The sequence below is a fragment of the Tetrao urogallus genome, assembly GCF_951394365.1.
Source record: "Tetrao urogallus genome assembly, chromosome: 7".
NCBI classification, from domain to species: Eukaryota; Metazoa; Chordata; class Aves; order Galliformes; family Phasianidae; genus Tetrao; species Tetrao urogallus.
In genome coordinates, this window is record NC_136820.1 from 48,188,425 (window position 1) to 48,203,488 (window position 15,064).

At 41.0% G+C, this 15,064-nt stretch overlaps 1 protein-coding gene across 1 annotated transcript in view; it reads left to right on the forward strand.

Moving 5' to 3' along the window:
• MYL3 (myosin light chain 3) overlaps window positions 1–13,376 on the forward strand; it is a gene marked incomplete at both ends in the record, with an annotated part of 33,152 nt that extends 19,776 nt beyond the window's left edge. Inside the window, 5 exons of the mRNA XM_079538035.1 lie at window positions 4,056–4,083; window positions 8,622–8,771; window positions 9,925–10,098; window positions 11,885–11,962; window positions 13,348–13,376. Of these exons, the coding sequence (XP_079394161.1) occupies window positions 4,056–4,083; window positions 8,622–8,771; window positions 9,925–10,098; window positions 11,885–11,962; window positions 13,348–13,376 (459 nt within the window). The remainder of the gene's footprint in view (window positions 1–4,055; window positions 4,084–8,621; window positions 8,772–9,924; window positions 10,099–11,884; window positions 11,963–13,347) is intronic.
• Between the last annotated feature and the right edge of the window lie 1,688 nt (window positions 13,377–15,064).

The following is a 15,064-nucleotide window of genomic DNA, read 5'->3' on the forward strand; positions in this document are numbered from 1 at the left end:
GTCCTGCTGTCATCATGGATAGCTGCACCTTTCCTCTTACTACATGGAGATGGTGTTGGTCTTGAGTGTTCCATACCACTCTGAGAGAGAGAGGAGGGAAAACAAAACCCCAACCATCTTCAATCTAAATATAGCCTAAATTTGTTCCATTCATTTTCAGTGATACCTTGTGGTTGGGTAAATGATGGCTTGCCTTTCCCTTCAACTCCATGGTGGCATGTGCTGAGAGAGGAGAAAATAGCAGTAGACACCACCCACACATCTCTGAAGCTTTCCTGAGAGGAAGCCATGCCTGGGTGGTAGGTCTGGTCAAACTGTCTGCCACAGCCTTGTCAGCTGTCATGCACAGCCGTCCAGCTCTGGGTAGTGTTTTTATAGGGCCGTGATTAGAGGTGATGCATGCTCAGCCTTTCAGCCCAGTCCTTTCCTTTGATCTGGCCGTGGGAATTTGCAGTCATCCTTTTTTTGTTCTGGCACAGTTTCTCCTGGCCTGCAGTCTGCCAGGAGGGCCAGCTCAGGCTTTCTGGGTGGGATTCACCAGATCAAGAAAAGGCATCTACATCTATCTGTGTGAGTCAGCCAGGCTCTTTATATCATCATTGTAAAATTGATTGATCCACTCCATGGAAATCAGTGCAAAATTAATCTCTTCCTCAAGCACAGAACTAAACAAAGTCAAATCACACCCTAGAAGTGTCCCTTCCACTCTACTGGTTACATGGAATGAGAGATGGTTGGCTACATCTGGCTGCCTACATCTAAGTGTAGCTGAGATTAATTCTTTCCCAAGAACAATCCATCAAAGTGATTTAAGTACGAGTTGCAAGCAGCTCTGGCCTTATTTCACCACAGTTGCTGTTGATGCCTAAATAAACTCAATAGACAATTAGTTTCAGTCAAATTCACAAAGCTTTATATATTTAGACAGACTGAGTGTAAGGCTGTCTGCTGACAATGCACCTGTATAAATGTGTTCCCCGATGGATATTTACCTGTAATTTAGATGAAATATGCAAATTTGGGATAGAACCTAATCCAGATGATTATAATCTTCATGACAAAGATGTTTGGATCTGTCTCTGTGTTAGAAAGGAAAGAACATTGCTATTCTTGTGTTGGTTCCTTAACTTATGTTCTCTACATACTTCCTGCCAGACAGTCTCCTGGCTGCCACTTAGGCAACTATTTTATTAATTGGACTTTGTTCAAGATAAACTATGACCGAGAATCACAAACAAAGTGATAATCCCCCATATGAACTGATTTAGATAAGGGCTGAGGAGGGTGGGCACAAAAACAGTGGCCTGGTTTTCAGCAGCTGCAGGATTAGTTGTGATTCTTCTTTTCCAAGTCCATCAGATGTTTTCTTGCTAAGCCAGAAGATGCTCAGAAATAGTATGGTAGGAAGAAAAAGACAGGGCACTGGTAGGATACATATGTAGGGGAAGGATTCATCCATAGGATTAGGGCTGATTAAATGAGGTACCTAAATAAAATATGGTCTTTTGATGTTTTCTACCAAGAGAGATTAAACCAGTAATTCCCTCTGCACCAAATACACTGCTTTCAAGAATGGCCAACTTCAGCTATTCCAGCATATCCTGCAAGAGGGATCCAGGAACATCATTCTCTCAAGAACTTCTCAGCAACCAATGATGGATAATTAGAGCTTCCTGCAAAGAGTTCTCTGTCTTTGCAGTGTTACTAGCTGCAAATGATGTGCATGGATAGAGTGCATTTGGGGCTGTCTGCAGCTGCCCCATAGGCACTCATGGTGAGCTACAAATGCTGGAGCTCCTTGTGCAGCTCAGGGTATCTGGAGGCAGAAAACCAGCTGGGAGGTGTCCATGGAGCCCTGAGTGGAAGGAAGAAGATACTGGTGCTGTCGTGCCATGTCATGTGTTCTGGCTGCAGGTTTACGGACTTAGTATGGCTCCAACCCTCAAGAGCATGAAAATCTCAACTAGGTGGTAAGGGTTGTGTCATACTGCATTTCACTTTGAAGGAATTATGGAGTTTGTGTGGAAGGCATTAACTATGTCTTATCTCCACTCAGCTGCTTTGCTGCCAAAGAGTACAATATAATCTTAAGCAATGAGAGATGATCAGCTTTATAAGGAAAGTTTGACCCAAAATATGCAGGGTTGTGCTCATGCTGGGGAGAGAAGAGAGAAAAGAGAAGGTGCATATGTATGTTTGTGTTGTATGTATGTATGTCTGTTAGGTCTGTATCAACATGTATATTTACATGCAAATTTATGCACAACAAAAGAGGGCTTCTCTTTATTTATATGTTCACTGACAATTTATGTGTTCTGACTGACAATTTATGTGTTCTGACTGACAATCTTCCTGCTTTACAGGAATGTCCCCATGAGCAAAGATGCCATTTATTATTATTATTATTATTATTATTATTATTATTATTATGCTGTATTAGTATTCCTTGAGAGGCAGGTGTAGCTGCCTCCCTCACTGAAGGTAGAGAACAAAACTATTTAATGGGGTGAAAACTATTTGCTCTTGGTGTATCTTGGGACATCAGCCTCCCTGCTTATCTGACAAATGCTTTTGAAAGGAGCTAAAGACTACACCAGAGGAGACTGTAAAATGAAGTTAAGCTTACACTCACAAGCAAGGAACTGGATAAAGGAGGTTCTCACAAGGACTGGATATATTCTGTGGGCAAATCTCCCTATCCTTACTCCTAGGGTACTAATGTCTGGATCTTCTTAAACAAACAAATAAAACAAAATGAAAAAGAAATAAATAATAAGCATTTTCCAGCCCTCTTGGTATGCAGTTTCCTGCAAGTATATGTGGTAAGCTGTGTTGTGTCTCGTCTGTCAGCAGCATACTGGTTATAGCAATGGATTACTAATCCAGCACGCTTTGAATCTCTGGGTTTGTATCCCATTTTCAATGTAGACCATCATGCTTTCTCTCAAAACAAGCCCAATAGAAGCCTGTGAGGCAGTCTGCAATCTTGTGTGCAACCACGTTGCTGATCTATGCCTATTCATTCAGAAGCTTGGATGTCACATTCTCACACTGTGTTTTCTTCTTCTGCGTTCAAGATAAACGTCATCCCAGAGGCCTCACAGAATGGAATCCAGAGTGGCAAAAAGGGCATTGTCATGTAAAAGCAGAGAGCAGAATAACCCCAGAAATTAGGGAGTGGTGAGAAATAGAAGGTGATGCATAAGAGGCATAAGAACAAGGTCCTGAGAGATGTCCACACAGTCCGGCAGTGGTTTTCAAAGGATGCTTTAGGAAAAGATATAAAAACAGGTCAAAACACCCCTAAACTCTCTCCTAAACCTCTGAGGCTTCCTGAGTTAAGTATTTCTGTGTATTTGGTAAAACCTCAATGGCTCTCACCTCCACAAAGTGGTCCAGTGACCCTTTACACACACATAGATTGTGAGCTTCCACAGTATCTCAGATTTTCATGATTAAACTGCAAGAGCAAAGAATCATAGAATGGCCTGGGTTGAAAAGGACCACAATGCTCATCTGGTTCCAACCCCCTGCTATGTGCAGGGTCACCAACCAGCAGCCCAGGCTGCCCAGAGCCACATCCAGCCTGGCCTTGAATGCCTGCAGGGATGGGGCATCCACAATCTCCTTGGGCAACCTTTCTTTGCTTCGCTCTAAGCCCATTTAGTGCCAGTCTCACTTGATCCCACTAGCTCTGAAACTATGGATAGTATATCCCTAACAGCCTATAGATGAAACCCTTTTAGCACAGAGGCGTGGGATTGTCCACAGTGCTGCCATAATCATCTGGAGGGCGTCAGTGGTAGGGGAGGACTTGGGATACACAAAAGACACTACAGGAGGAACACAGGAGCAGCAGAAGAACAAAGGGCATTTGTAGCCTTTTTGGTGCTAAAGGCGGGGCTGACTGATAATGTACAATGGAGGATGTAAGAAGAAACGTCTACAGTCTGTATGAAATTTATTGGATGTTTGGGTCAATGACTTTCATGGACCTCAAAGGCACCTGTGGCATGGTTTTCTTGTTTTAATCTGGCTGTTCTCATCTCTTTCAGGTTGAATTCACCCCTGATCAGATTGAAGGTGAGGAAGATGTGTTTCTTTTCTGTGCACAGTAAATACCATCACTGGGAGGCAAGTGCTAGGGTAAAAACAAGTGTGGGTATTGGAGTTCCCTTGAGAGAACCTTGTGTTCATGGTTCTGCTTCTGCCTCATCCCTCCTCCAAATCCTCCATTGAGTTTATCAAGGGAAAAGGGGGAAAGTCATGCACCATGCAGATTAGGCATATATTTGGTCAAAGAAAACATCATTTCCTCTGCCTATGAAGCAAAAACAAAGAACCACCGCTCCAAACCACAGTTCAAAAATATGAAAACCCACCAATAAAAAATCAATCCTTTCAAGAGAAAATCTCCCGACCCCACTTTTGAGAGCTTTTCCCTGTATTTAATCAGAATTTAATTTATTACAGTTTTGTGACATCTCTCCAGAAACCATCAAATAATGACAGCAATGATGGTTTTTTCTTTCAAAGGAAAACATCAGCATTAGTTTTGGAACCTTTTGTCCCAGCCTAAGAAAATGATACTGAAACCTCACGTACAAAGTCTTGGGAACAGTATCTCCTGCAGCTGTCCACTGTTTCCTCAACTAATATCTGCTTTGTACTTAAAGGATAATTGATAGATGGAACTCAACATCTGGCAGAGCTTTGCTTTGGTCTCTAAGCCTTTGGAAGATCTTGATGGAGCCTAAGAAAAATTCATAAAATGAATTAATAAACGCAGATGAAAAAATCATGGGCCATACAGTTGGAGTGATTCAGAGAGATATAGAAGGAAGGATTTTCTGAACTGGAACCAAATGCCATAATGCCTCAGAAATCAAGGCTTTGCTACAAACTTCCAGAATTACATTCAGATTTTCAAGCTGCCCTTCACAGCTGTAGTTTCTGTATTCTAAAAGCAGGTCAAAAACAACTTGTGAATGGAGGAAACTGTCAGTTTCTAGGAAAGTGCCCCTTTTCTAGTCCCAAAGCTATGGGAGGTCCACTGAAGAGGCCTAGTTCTGGACCACGAATCTTAAAGCTATTCCAGAAATACAAAACAGCTGAATCACTCATCAGTTAATGCCTTGTGGATTGGATAGTACCCCAATAGTTTATATGCATTGTTTCTCTGTTCCTAAAGAGAATAAGCTCTGGAGACCCTATCAGAGAATGGGAGAAGCACTGTTTAAAAATAAACATAAAAATTGTGTGCTTATCTGACTACCAGCCTGTTGCAATGGCAAGTAAAAAGCAAATCTGGAGCAACACCATGGCTGCCATAAAAGGTACCAGGTCTGGAACAGATGTAGACCATATCTAGAAAGCGAATTTTCTCTCTTTACAGCAGCCTCTGCTGCCTTCTGGTCTATCTGTGCACTCTGTGCAAAGCTGGGGATCTGGGACTTGTGAAATAGGATATCTTTGAAGCATCAAAGGAAAAGCCATGGGGCAGGAAGCAGATAACAGTCTCTGTGAGAAAAGCTATGAGAGCTGTATGTAAGGCACAGCATGATAATGGAAAGTCATCTGTGGTTCTGTGGTTCTGTGATTCTGTGGATGTTTTACTGTATACCAGCATCAGGAAAAACAATAAATGCACCTATCATTAATCTCACATCTGGTTCATCAGTTCTATCATGAATGGCTGGAAAGAGAGCCTAACAGCCTGAATGTCACTCGGGGAGCAAGCAGAAAAGCTCTGCTTTACAGAATCACAGAATCATAGAGTGGCTTGGGTTAGAAAGAACATCAAAGATCATCCATTCTAAATACGATGCCAAAGGCTGGTTGCCACTCATTAGATCAGGCTGCCCAGGGCCTTGTTCAACCAAGCTGTGAGTATCTCAAAGGATCCACAATTTCTCTAGGCAGCAATGCCAGCACCTTACCAACCTCTCAGTGAAAAATATCACCCTGACATCCAGTCTAAATCTCCCTTCTTTTAGGTTAAACTGCTCCCTCTCAATGCCTTTCCTAATGGCCTCTTCTTGATCTTTTTCTGCTCTCTCTCCTTCACTTGACCTTTAGAAGGTTCTTGGGTTCATAGACGAGCAGAAAGACAGGCTTGTAGATGTTCACTCCCAGCTAGAACTTAGATGCTTTAGGTGTAGAATTATAGAACCATAGAATCAGAAAATGGTTTAGGTTGGAAGAGACCTTAAAGATCATCCAGTCCCAAACTCAATGCCATGGGCAAGGTTGTCATCCACTAGATCAGGCTGCACAGGGCCCTATTCCAGCCTGGGCTTGAATGCCTCCAACAGTGGAGCACTGTATCTGTGGCCTGGTCCATAACTGTCCCTGGATTGCCCCTAGCATGCACTGTCCTCAATACCAGTGTGCACACATGAAAACCTTGCGAAGAAGTGTGCTACCAGTTCAATAACATGGACAGTTGGTTCTCCAGGGCTTTAGACTCTTTTATTTTGTGTTAAAAACACAGGTCAGGAAACAAACAACACTTGACATAACTTACAGCTGCTGTACTGGCAGGACTTAAGAGCTGGGATTCATAGAAGCTCTCAGTCAACCTATTATCACTGACCCCAGCTGTCTTTCTGACAGCTGATTTTGTGTTGAGGTGATGGGGGAAAAGCAAAGTTTCTCAAAATTTTTCAAGCCATATCTTCCAGGATATTGTGATATTAGCAAATTTCCCTTTGCTAAGGAACAGCTGTTGCTGTAGCAGACTTACTTCCTTGCAAAGAGTCACCTGTTATGGTAGCCCCCAAAATATTACTCTCAGAGGAGGAAGAATGTTCTATGATTGAAGCCCTGTGTTATACATCCATCCTCACATGTCCTCCTGCTACACTGCCAGCAAAATTCAGTGGTTGTGGCAATGTGTCATTATGAAATGGGATTCCTGGCCTATTCACAAACGAGAAGAATATGAGCTATCCAGCATGAGAAGATAGGTAGCAATTAGGCATATGAAAATATAAACTGCTCCTGCCAGTGATTTAATGGCTAGCAAGGGGACAAAGGAGACCATAGCCACTCTGGTTTCATTGCTTTGATGGAAACTTGCATTAAGCCAGCAAATGTAAAAGCAAATAAGCAAATAATACCCTCCCCCCCCCCCCCCCCCAAAAAAAAAAAAAAAAAAAGGCTTCTGTATGTTGACAGAATGGTGCTTCCAAACCCACAGGCCAGTGCTCTGATCAGAGGTGATTACATCTGAATTTGATTTGAGAGAGATGTGAGTTGTTGGTAACTGATGGATTGTGGGCCTTTAGGAGGTGGTGCAAAGGCTGTTCCCGAAAGAGGTCTTGGGCAGGGAGATAAGCAGCTCAGGGATGCAGCTTGTTTCCCATCCACCTTGGCTGCTGAGACTCCCCCAGGAAAGGACAGAGCTTGGAATGGGGCTTTGACCCCCTTCTCCTGTCAGCAAGGAGTCCAAGAAAATCCACCATTGCCCTCTGCTGGAGTGAGGGATGCTGGTGGGATCCGGGCTTCAGCTGGCGACCGAGGTAAAGACTGGAGAGAGGAGGGGAGGGAAAGTAAGGGAAAGCAAAGGGGAGAATGCAGAGAGGAAAACGGGAGTGTTAATTAGTTCAAAGTAAGAAAAAGGCACCGCTGTTTGAAAGTACTGGATGAGGAAGGAAATGAGTAAGATAGGAATGGAATGATAGAAAAAAGGAAAGGGAAAGAGAAAGGAGAGGAAAAACAGCAGCACTGGAAGAAGAAAGGAGAAAGAGAAATAATAAGAAAAAGAAAAGTAAAGTAAAGAAAAGAGGAGGGGGGGGGGAGGGGGAATTCACTTTTTGGTCAGAAGTGAGGATATGGTCACAAAGGTATGAGAAGAGTGGAGGAGAGTTGGCTGCTCATGGGGAAGGGCTCTGCCTGGGGAAGCAGACAGATATGACGTCACTGGAGTGAGTGGTTGCATCTCCACATATGTGATCTGGTCTGGCCTCAGGAGCTGACAGCATAGCAAATTTGACTCCTACAGACACAACTGGATCGACTGCTAGAAAACAGAAAAATCAAAGGATTCTTTTAGATATGTCCATTGACACCATTAAACATAGCAACTGATTAATGATAAGGTTTTTCTCAAGTACTCACCATCCCCCAGCACCAGACTGTTGTGTGATTATTTTAGTGGGTTTTCACAGTGTATCTCATTACCTGCTAATGTAGATGATTTTCCATCTGTGGGCTGTTGGTGCTCTCTAAAAGTATAATACTGAATACAGCTTCCAGTTAGCTAATGAGCAGAATGGCTATTGAATTCCGTGCTGCTCTGAGCATTCCTGCTCAGCAGGAAAGATCTCAAGGCCAACCATTCCTGAGGGGTTTTCCACACTTTCTGATGGTAGTTGATCCAGAAATACCATAAGAAAAGCATTTGACCTCTTTAATTCCATCCCCTGATTAAACCAGGAAATGCAGCAGGAGGAACACAAACATTTCAGATAACACCACTAACAGAGCTCATCAAATTTGTTCCCAGACTGCAAAATAAAAACGGTCATGCTGAGTTAATTAGGGGGAAGGGCTGGGCTGGCTTTGACTTTATCCGAGGGAGCATGGCATGTATTTCTTTCTATCTTTTTGTCTTCCAGAATTTAAGGAAGCATTCTCACTTTTTGACCGTACTCCCAAATCTGAGATGAAGATCACATATGCGCAATGCGGAGATGTCTTGAGGGCTTTGGGGCAGAATCCAACCCAGGCTGAGGTCATGAAGGTGCTTGGCAGACCCAAACAAGAAGGTTGGTGTCCTCCTCAACGTTCATTTTGTAAAAGATCTGTTGAAGAATTAGGGATGAAGTAGATGAGGTCTCCTTTTTCTGATGGAAAGACTAATTATGAAACACCAAAGGGTACAAAACAGTCTCTGCAAATCTCTAGCAGAAAAGTAACCAAGGATGAAACCGATCTGAATGCCAATATCATTGTCTCATATTTAGGAGACTGATTTAATGGCCACACGTGTCAGTATGTTTACAGTGAAAGGATGTTACCTTTTAAAATTGCTTTGATGGCAGGCATTCACTTGTGTTTACTAAAAGCTCAGACATTTGAAGTCAACAAAAGGACAGACTGAAAGAAAAGCCACAACTTGTTCTATAAGAGTGCATGTTAGATGCTCTGTAATAACTGCAGTTGTATCAGCCTTCAACATGCACTGCATACAGAATATTGCTCATAACAAAGGAAATCTCATCTGGACAGCATATACAATTCAGGGACTTTCCAGGTGACTTCTCTGTCTCTTCCTTTTGCTGAGGTTAATGGAAACAGACCATTGGGCCCTCATTCAACAGATGTGATATCTTTTGATATGGCAAAGACACAGTGCTGGATGGGACAAGTAGTCCTAAGGGACTGTAATGTCCAGTGATGCTTTTGAAAGACAAAGAATCAGGAAAATGAGATGCACTACTCTCGTCCTCTCAGCCCCCTATTCACACTGAAGCTCCTCTCCCCTTGTGGTTTTAGATAGCTCTGTGTTATAGGGCTGCAAGGCAAAACTGACTTCATATCAGGAACAGGCTTCTTTTCTATTGCCTTCTGCTTAGTTTTGTATTTTTATTGCATCAGAAACCTTGGGATTCCAAGTGTGCTTGCTTTCCATGCTATTTGCATATGACAGACAGATGATATCTGTTGTGGTATGTAGGTGATATCTGTCTATCCATTGGTCTATTAAAAGCACACTTTTCTTTCTGATAGACCTCTTTTTCCAACTTTGACTATCCATTCCTCTACCTGCACTTACCATATTCCTGCATACTTCTTGCCTCTTTAACCAGGACTTATTGCCATGGTTCTACTCTCACCACTTCCCCTTGCTCCATGCCCCAGCACAAGTCCTCAGCTCAGAATTCACTAAAACTTTCAGTTTTATCTGTGCCTTTGCAGACATGAACTCCAAGATGATTGACTTTGAGACCTTCCTGCCCATGCTCCAGCATATTGCCAAGACAAAAGACACAGGCACCTATGAGGACTTTGTGGAGGGTCTACGTGTGTTTGACAAGGAAGGAAATGGAACAGTGATGGGGGCTGAACTCCGCCACGTTTTGGCTACACTGGGTAAGGTGAACCTGTCCTTATACAGTTTCATCACTGAGGTTGGGTGATTTTACGGAGAAAATAACCATGCAAGTCTTCAGTCATCACACTGTCCTCAGATATAAGGACAAAAAAAAGAAAAAAAGCTTCTTACTAATGAAGCATAAGATCACTGACCTGTAACTTGAACACTTTGTTTTCCTTCTTTCCTCCCCTTCCGTTCTTTCTTCCTTCTTTCTTCTAGCGTCATATTTCTCCTATAAATATTTTGTTTGTATGAAAAACTGTCAAAAAAAGCTCTGAAAACTCATCTATTCCTACCATATTTGCATACTTTTTTTCCTTCACCTCCAAGAAAAGTTCTAGGATGAAGTACTCGTTAATCAGTCATCTGCATAACAGAATTGTTTCTGAAATGGAAAAGCTCTTTTTAAAGCAGGAATCAATGTTTCTCTGTCCTCTCAAATCTTGACTTCAGAAGCTCAGTTATTCACAAAGAGAGACAACATCAGCACAAGTAACATGTGCTACTTTTAGAAAAAGAATGAGCAATTGCAAGAAAGATTTGATTTAGATTAAAGAATTCCAATCATGGGTTTTGAGCTGTGATACTGATTAAAAAAAATAAAATATGTTTTTTAATGATGCTGAGGTGCTTCCATTCAATGACACATCCATTTCTATTCATGATTCAGGGAATAATAATAATAAAAAAGCAATGTTAGTTTTATTTGCATCATGGATACTAATGGATAAGTTTGGGAACCAAGCTCGGTGATGAAAAAGAAACTACTACTACCACCATCAAAAACTCCCAACACACAAAGGCAATACTAATGTCCTATCTAACCTTCCTCTGAACAATGTAAACAGTCTGGGTAGTTTTGTCAATTTTACTGAAATGCAAGAAATTATTTTGAACTTACCATTCTGTTTCCAGAAATCAAAAGTAATGTAGCAAAATATCTGATTTTCAAACAGTGATAGGATGTATTTCAATTTGGAGAGCAGTTCTGTTTCTTAATACTGGTCAAATTCTAGGCACCAGCAAGTATTCTATAAATTAGAACATTTTTTCTGTTTAATTTGTTGAATTTTCATCAGCTCATATCAGCTGAGGACTTGTTCCTTTGTGTCAGAGATCAGCGATGTGTAAGTAGAACAGCGTAAGCAACAGGGCACATCCAGTGTATTTTATTTTAACTTCTACAATTTCAGCTCATATCATCCTAAAATTTATCCCATGCATTTCTGGAAGATGTTTGATCTCATCCTCAAACCAGTGCCTAATACTACACTGGGGAGTCCTACTGAATGGATTCATCTCTTTGTCCAGAATGAAGCCTTATGGGCACATATGAGCCCAATATTTGGATAATTACATAAACAGAATGGATCACTGGTTCAGTTCAGCTCAGAGATCTCCAAAATGATATTGGAATCTCCCTGAACCTCAAAGCAATAGGCACAACAGAGAGTGAAATTTCTGAGAGTTTGTCCAGTGAGGACTTGGTTAAGGACTGACTAAGACCTTCAAGATTTGGCACTTAGAGAAAGCTTATCCTTAAAAGAATGAGGTTGTGAACAGGATGCCATGTAGGTTTCCATATTTATTCTGTCTCCTTCGTTTTCGGATCAAATTTTCTGTTTGCAAGGGTAAAACTAGCTTTCCTAGCAGTCAGCAACACAGATTTGTGGAAGAGAAAATCTCTCCCTTTTCTCTCATTCTCATTCTAGGATATTTGAACTGACCTTCATAAATTCTTAAGAATTGCTCAGCTAATTAAATACTTTGCTTTCCACTCAGGTGAAAGGTTGACTGAAGAGGAAGTTGATAAGCTAATGGCTGGCCAGGAAGATGCCAATGGTTGTATCAACTATGAAGGTAGGTATGACCACTCCATTCTGAGCAGTGGTCATGTACTTGAAGGCTTTCATGCAATTTTCCTGTGAAGGCTTAAATACAAGGAAGATCTTACTCCCAAAAATCAGAATGTTATTTTCCAAATTTGAAACCAATCAAATTAATTTTACGTGACCAATACAAATAAACTTATTTTACTCTTTTTTTTTTTTTCCCCCTACCTGAACCTATCTCTTTGTCCTCTAAAAACAAGATAAAGATCTCTTTTGAGAGTTCCTTACAGAAAATCACTAGATTTTCTTTCAAAAATCTTACAAAATATGTTTACCTTAGGATCCTCTTTCATCCTTTGATCTGAGAATTCTACAAGATTTTCCAAAGACCTTCCAATTTATTCCATTGTTGGTAGACAGCCAGAAAAGAAACTTGGCCCTGAGTAAATGGACCATGTTTCTCTTACGCAACTTGCCAGCCTATATGCTTCAATCTTCAGTAGAACACAGTATTCTATTAGACAGATATGCTATTGGACACACCTGAGTCCTTTTTTGAAGGTTAAGTGGTGGCTGTTGTATTATTTTGGTGACTTAGCTGGTCTATAATCTTCACTGAATCTTTTATGAATATTTTGGTTGGTGGACTTCTTTGACTTAAAGATGCTTGTGATCTGACCTCAGGGAAATCCTTCTTGTAAGGAGCCAATAAACAGAAATCTGTGGATTTAGACAACCCAAATGTCTTATGAACTTAAAGGAAACTCAGAGAAATTATTAGGAAGGAAAAAAATATTTTCTTGCTGCAATGCATTTCTCCTTTCTGTTTTGAATTTCAGAATCATGAACGCTTCTTGACGATGGATGATTTTTTTTTAATGGAGAAAAATGAAACCTAAAGCCTTCTGTAAAACAAACAAACAAACAAAAAACTCACAATAACTTCTATGTAATATAATATAATAATATTTTGGATTTGACACATTTTGTTCGTTTTTTAAATCCAAATTCACCAAAGAGATGCAGTCATGACACCTGACTAGGTGACCTGCTGTGGATCCTGGAGGTTTACTCCAGAGGTTCTTTCAGTGTATACTTTGGAAAGGCAGTTTCATTTGGTAGCCAGGGGTAAGGGATTAAACAAGCTATAGACTGACTAATATTTGTGTTCATTTCCACTGGCTAACCAGACTCCTGACTACCTTGCACTGTAATATATATTATCTTAAGGATTTACAACTCATTTAGCACTAGGGTATCTGGAATATCAATTACAAAGTGATGCAGCATTCTTTACATCAGAGGAAGTAAGAGGAATTAATTTAAGAAACAATTAAGATGAAACATGTGGGACCTTACTGAGTTTAATGTAGGAGAATTGAGAAATGATCCTGCTTTTTCTCTTCTTTTCAGCTTTTGTGAAACATATCATGGCTAACTGAATACCAGGTAAGTCTCTTCTGTCCTCTTAGAATATCTTATTATTTTGGTTAGAACATCTGAGATAGGCATGGCTTGGGGAATACATGCATAGACTTGGGGAATTAATTAGGGAATTAATTCAGGACAGTATTTTCAGAATGCAATATAAGGAATTAGATCAAGAATAAGATAAAATTTTTCTTCATCCTATCAAATGCGCAACAAATCGGCACAACTTTTTGGTGTATCTTGTTTGGTGAATTGCCTGCTGACATCTAAACTCCTAAAAGCATTTGACATCCAAGGAAGTCATTCTTTTATGTTGAACTGGAAACTTCAAATGATTTAGATTTTTTATGTCCACTTCCAAGGTGCTGCTCCTAAACTTCTCCCAAGAGTCAATGAGAAAGAACTGAGTTCACTAGAAAAAAAGTGGATAAAAAATACAAGTAGATAAGGACTAATGTGTACCTGTTTAGGAGCCTACATTTGGAAGATAACTATTGGACTTCCAAAAACCTGGCTTCCAGATTCTTCTGGCAAATCGATTGGTTTTCCAGGAAAAGAGCTTTGTCCAGCAGATCTTCTGACTTTATTCAGTAATGCTCTCCAAACCGCAGTGCCTTTTAGGGAATCTCAGTCTCGCCATTGCAAATGGGTTGAACTTCATTTCCAGTATTGCCTTGTCATCTTTTTTTTTTTTTTCAGTATTCCTGTAAAATGTGCCAGCTGGTTAGAACTGGCATTTGCCACTATTTACCTTGGTTCAGCTCTTGAGGAAGGTCTGACCTGATAGTTAACCAACTCTATCTATTTTGCAAAGTATCTGATAGATTGGGAAAGGCAGTGGCTTCCTTCAGATTCGTTCAGGGTTATTTTTCTTCTTCTTTGGTTTATTTTTCTACTCAGTCTTGACCAGGCCTGGCTTTGTTTTGCTTTTGGGGCTGACATTATCCCAGCCCACTGAGACCTGTCTGCCATGTGGTGACTTTTCATTATGCACACTGGCACTCAGGGGAGTGAGTTAAGTAGGAGTCAAATCCAGGACTTTGGGACTTCTATTCCAAAATATGATTGACCAAAATATAAGCTGTCTTAAAAGCTGACCACTTTTTTCTTATTGTGGTCCATGTGCCTTACTTGCAGGCATTTATCTTCTCTGAACATGCACACATTTTTCCAACACTGGCTCCTAGTTTTGAATTCCGAACATCTGGACTGGGCCCACAGCCATATTGGGTATTCCTACAGTTAGCATTATCCACGCTTGTTGTTTAGAGATGTTTTCAATCCTTATTCCTTCCCTAAATCCACTGCCATGGGAAATTCCCATTCTGTTGCCTGAAGTCCTTCTAATCACCTAAGACAGGTTTAGCCACTGAAGAAGACGAGCGTGGGTAAGCTGTAAAGCTGGCAAGAGGCTGGGACCTGCAGCATAGGGGACAGCACATGTTTCTTGACTTCTGATGGGTTTGGAAAGGGAGCTGAGAGCTCCCTGTCTCACAGAGAACCAATTGATTTGCCAGTGATGGGTGTCTTTCAGGGGTGGCATCTTCAATTTCTTGCAGTGTTGCTGTTGGCATGTTCAGGGGAAAACAACTGCAGTCTTTACTCTTGAAAGGCTGGTGGACCTTTGCCATAGAGCATATAACAAACTCCCAAACACTGGATTTGAACTTAATGAGAATCTGGATCACATTCTAAAAAT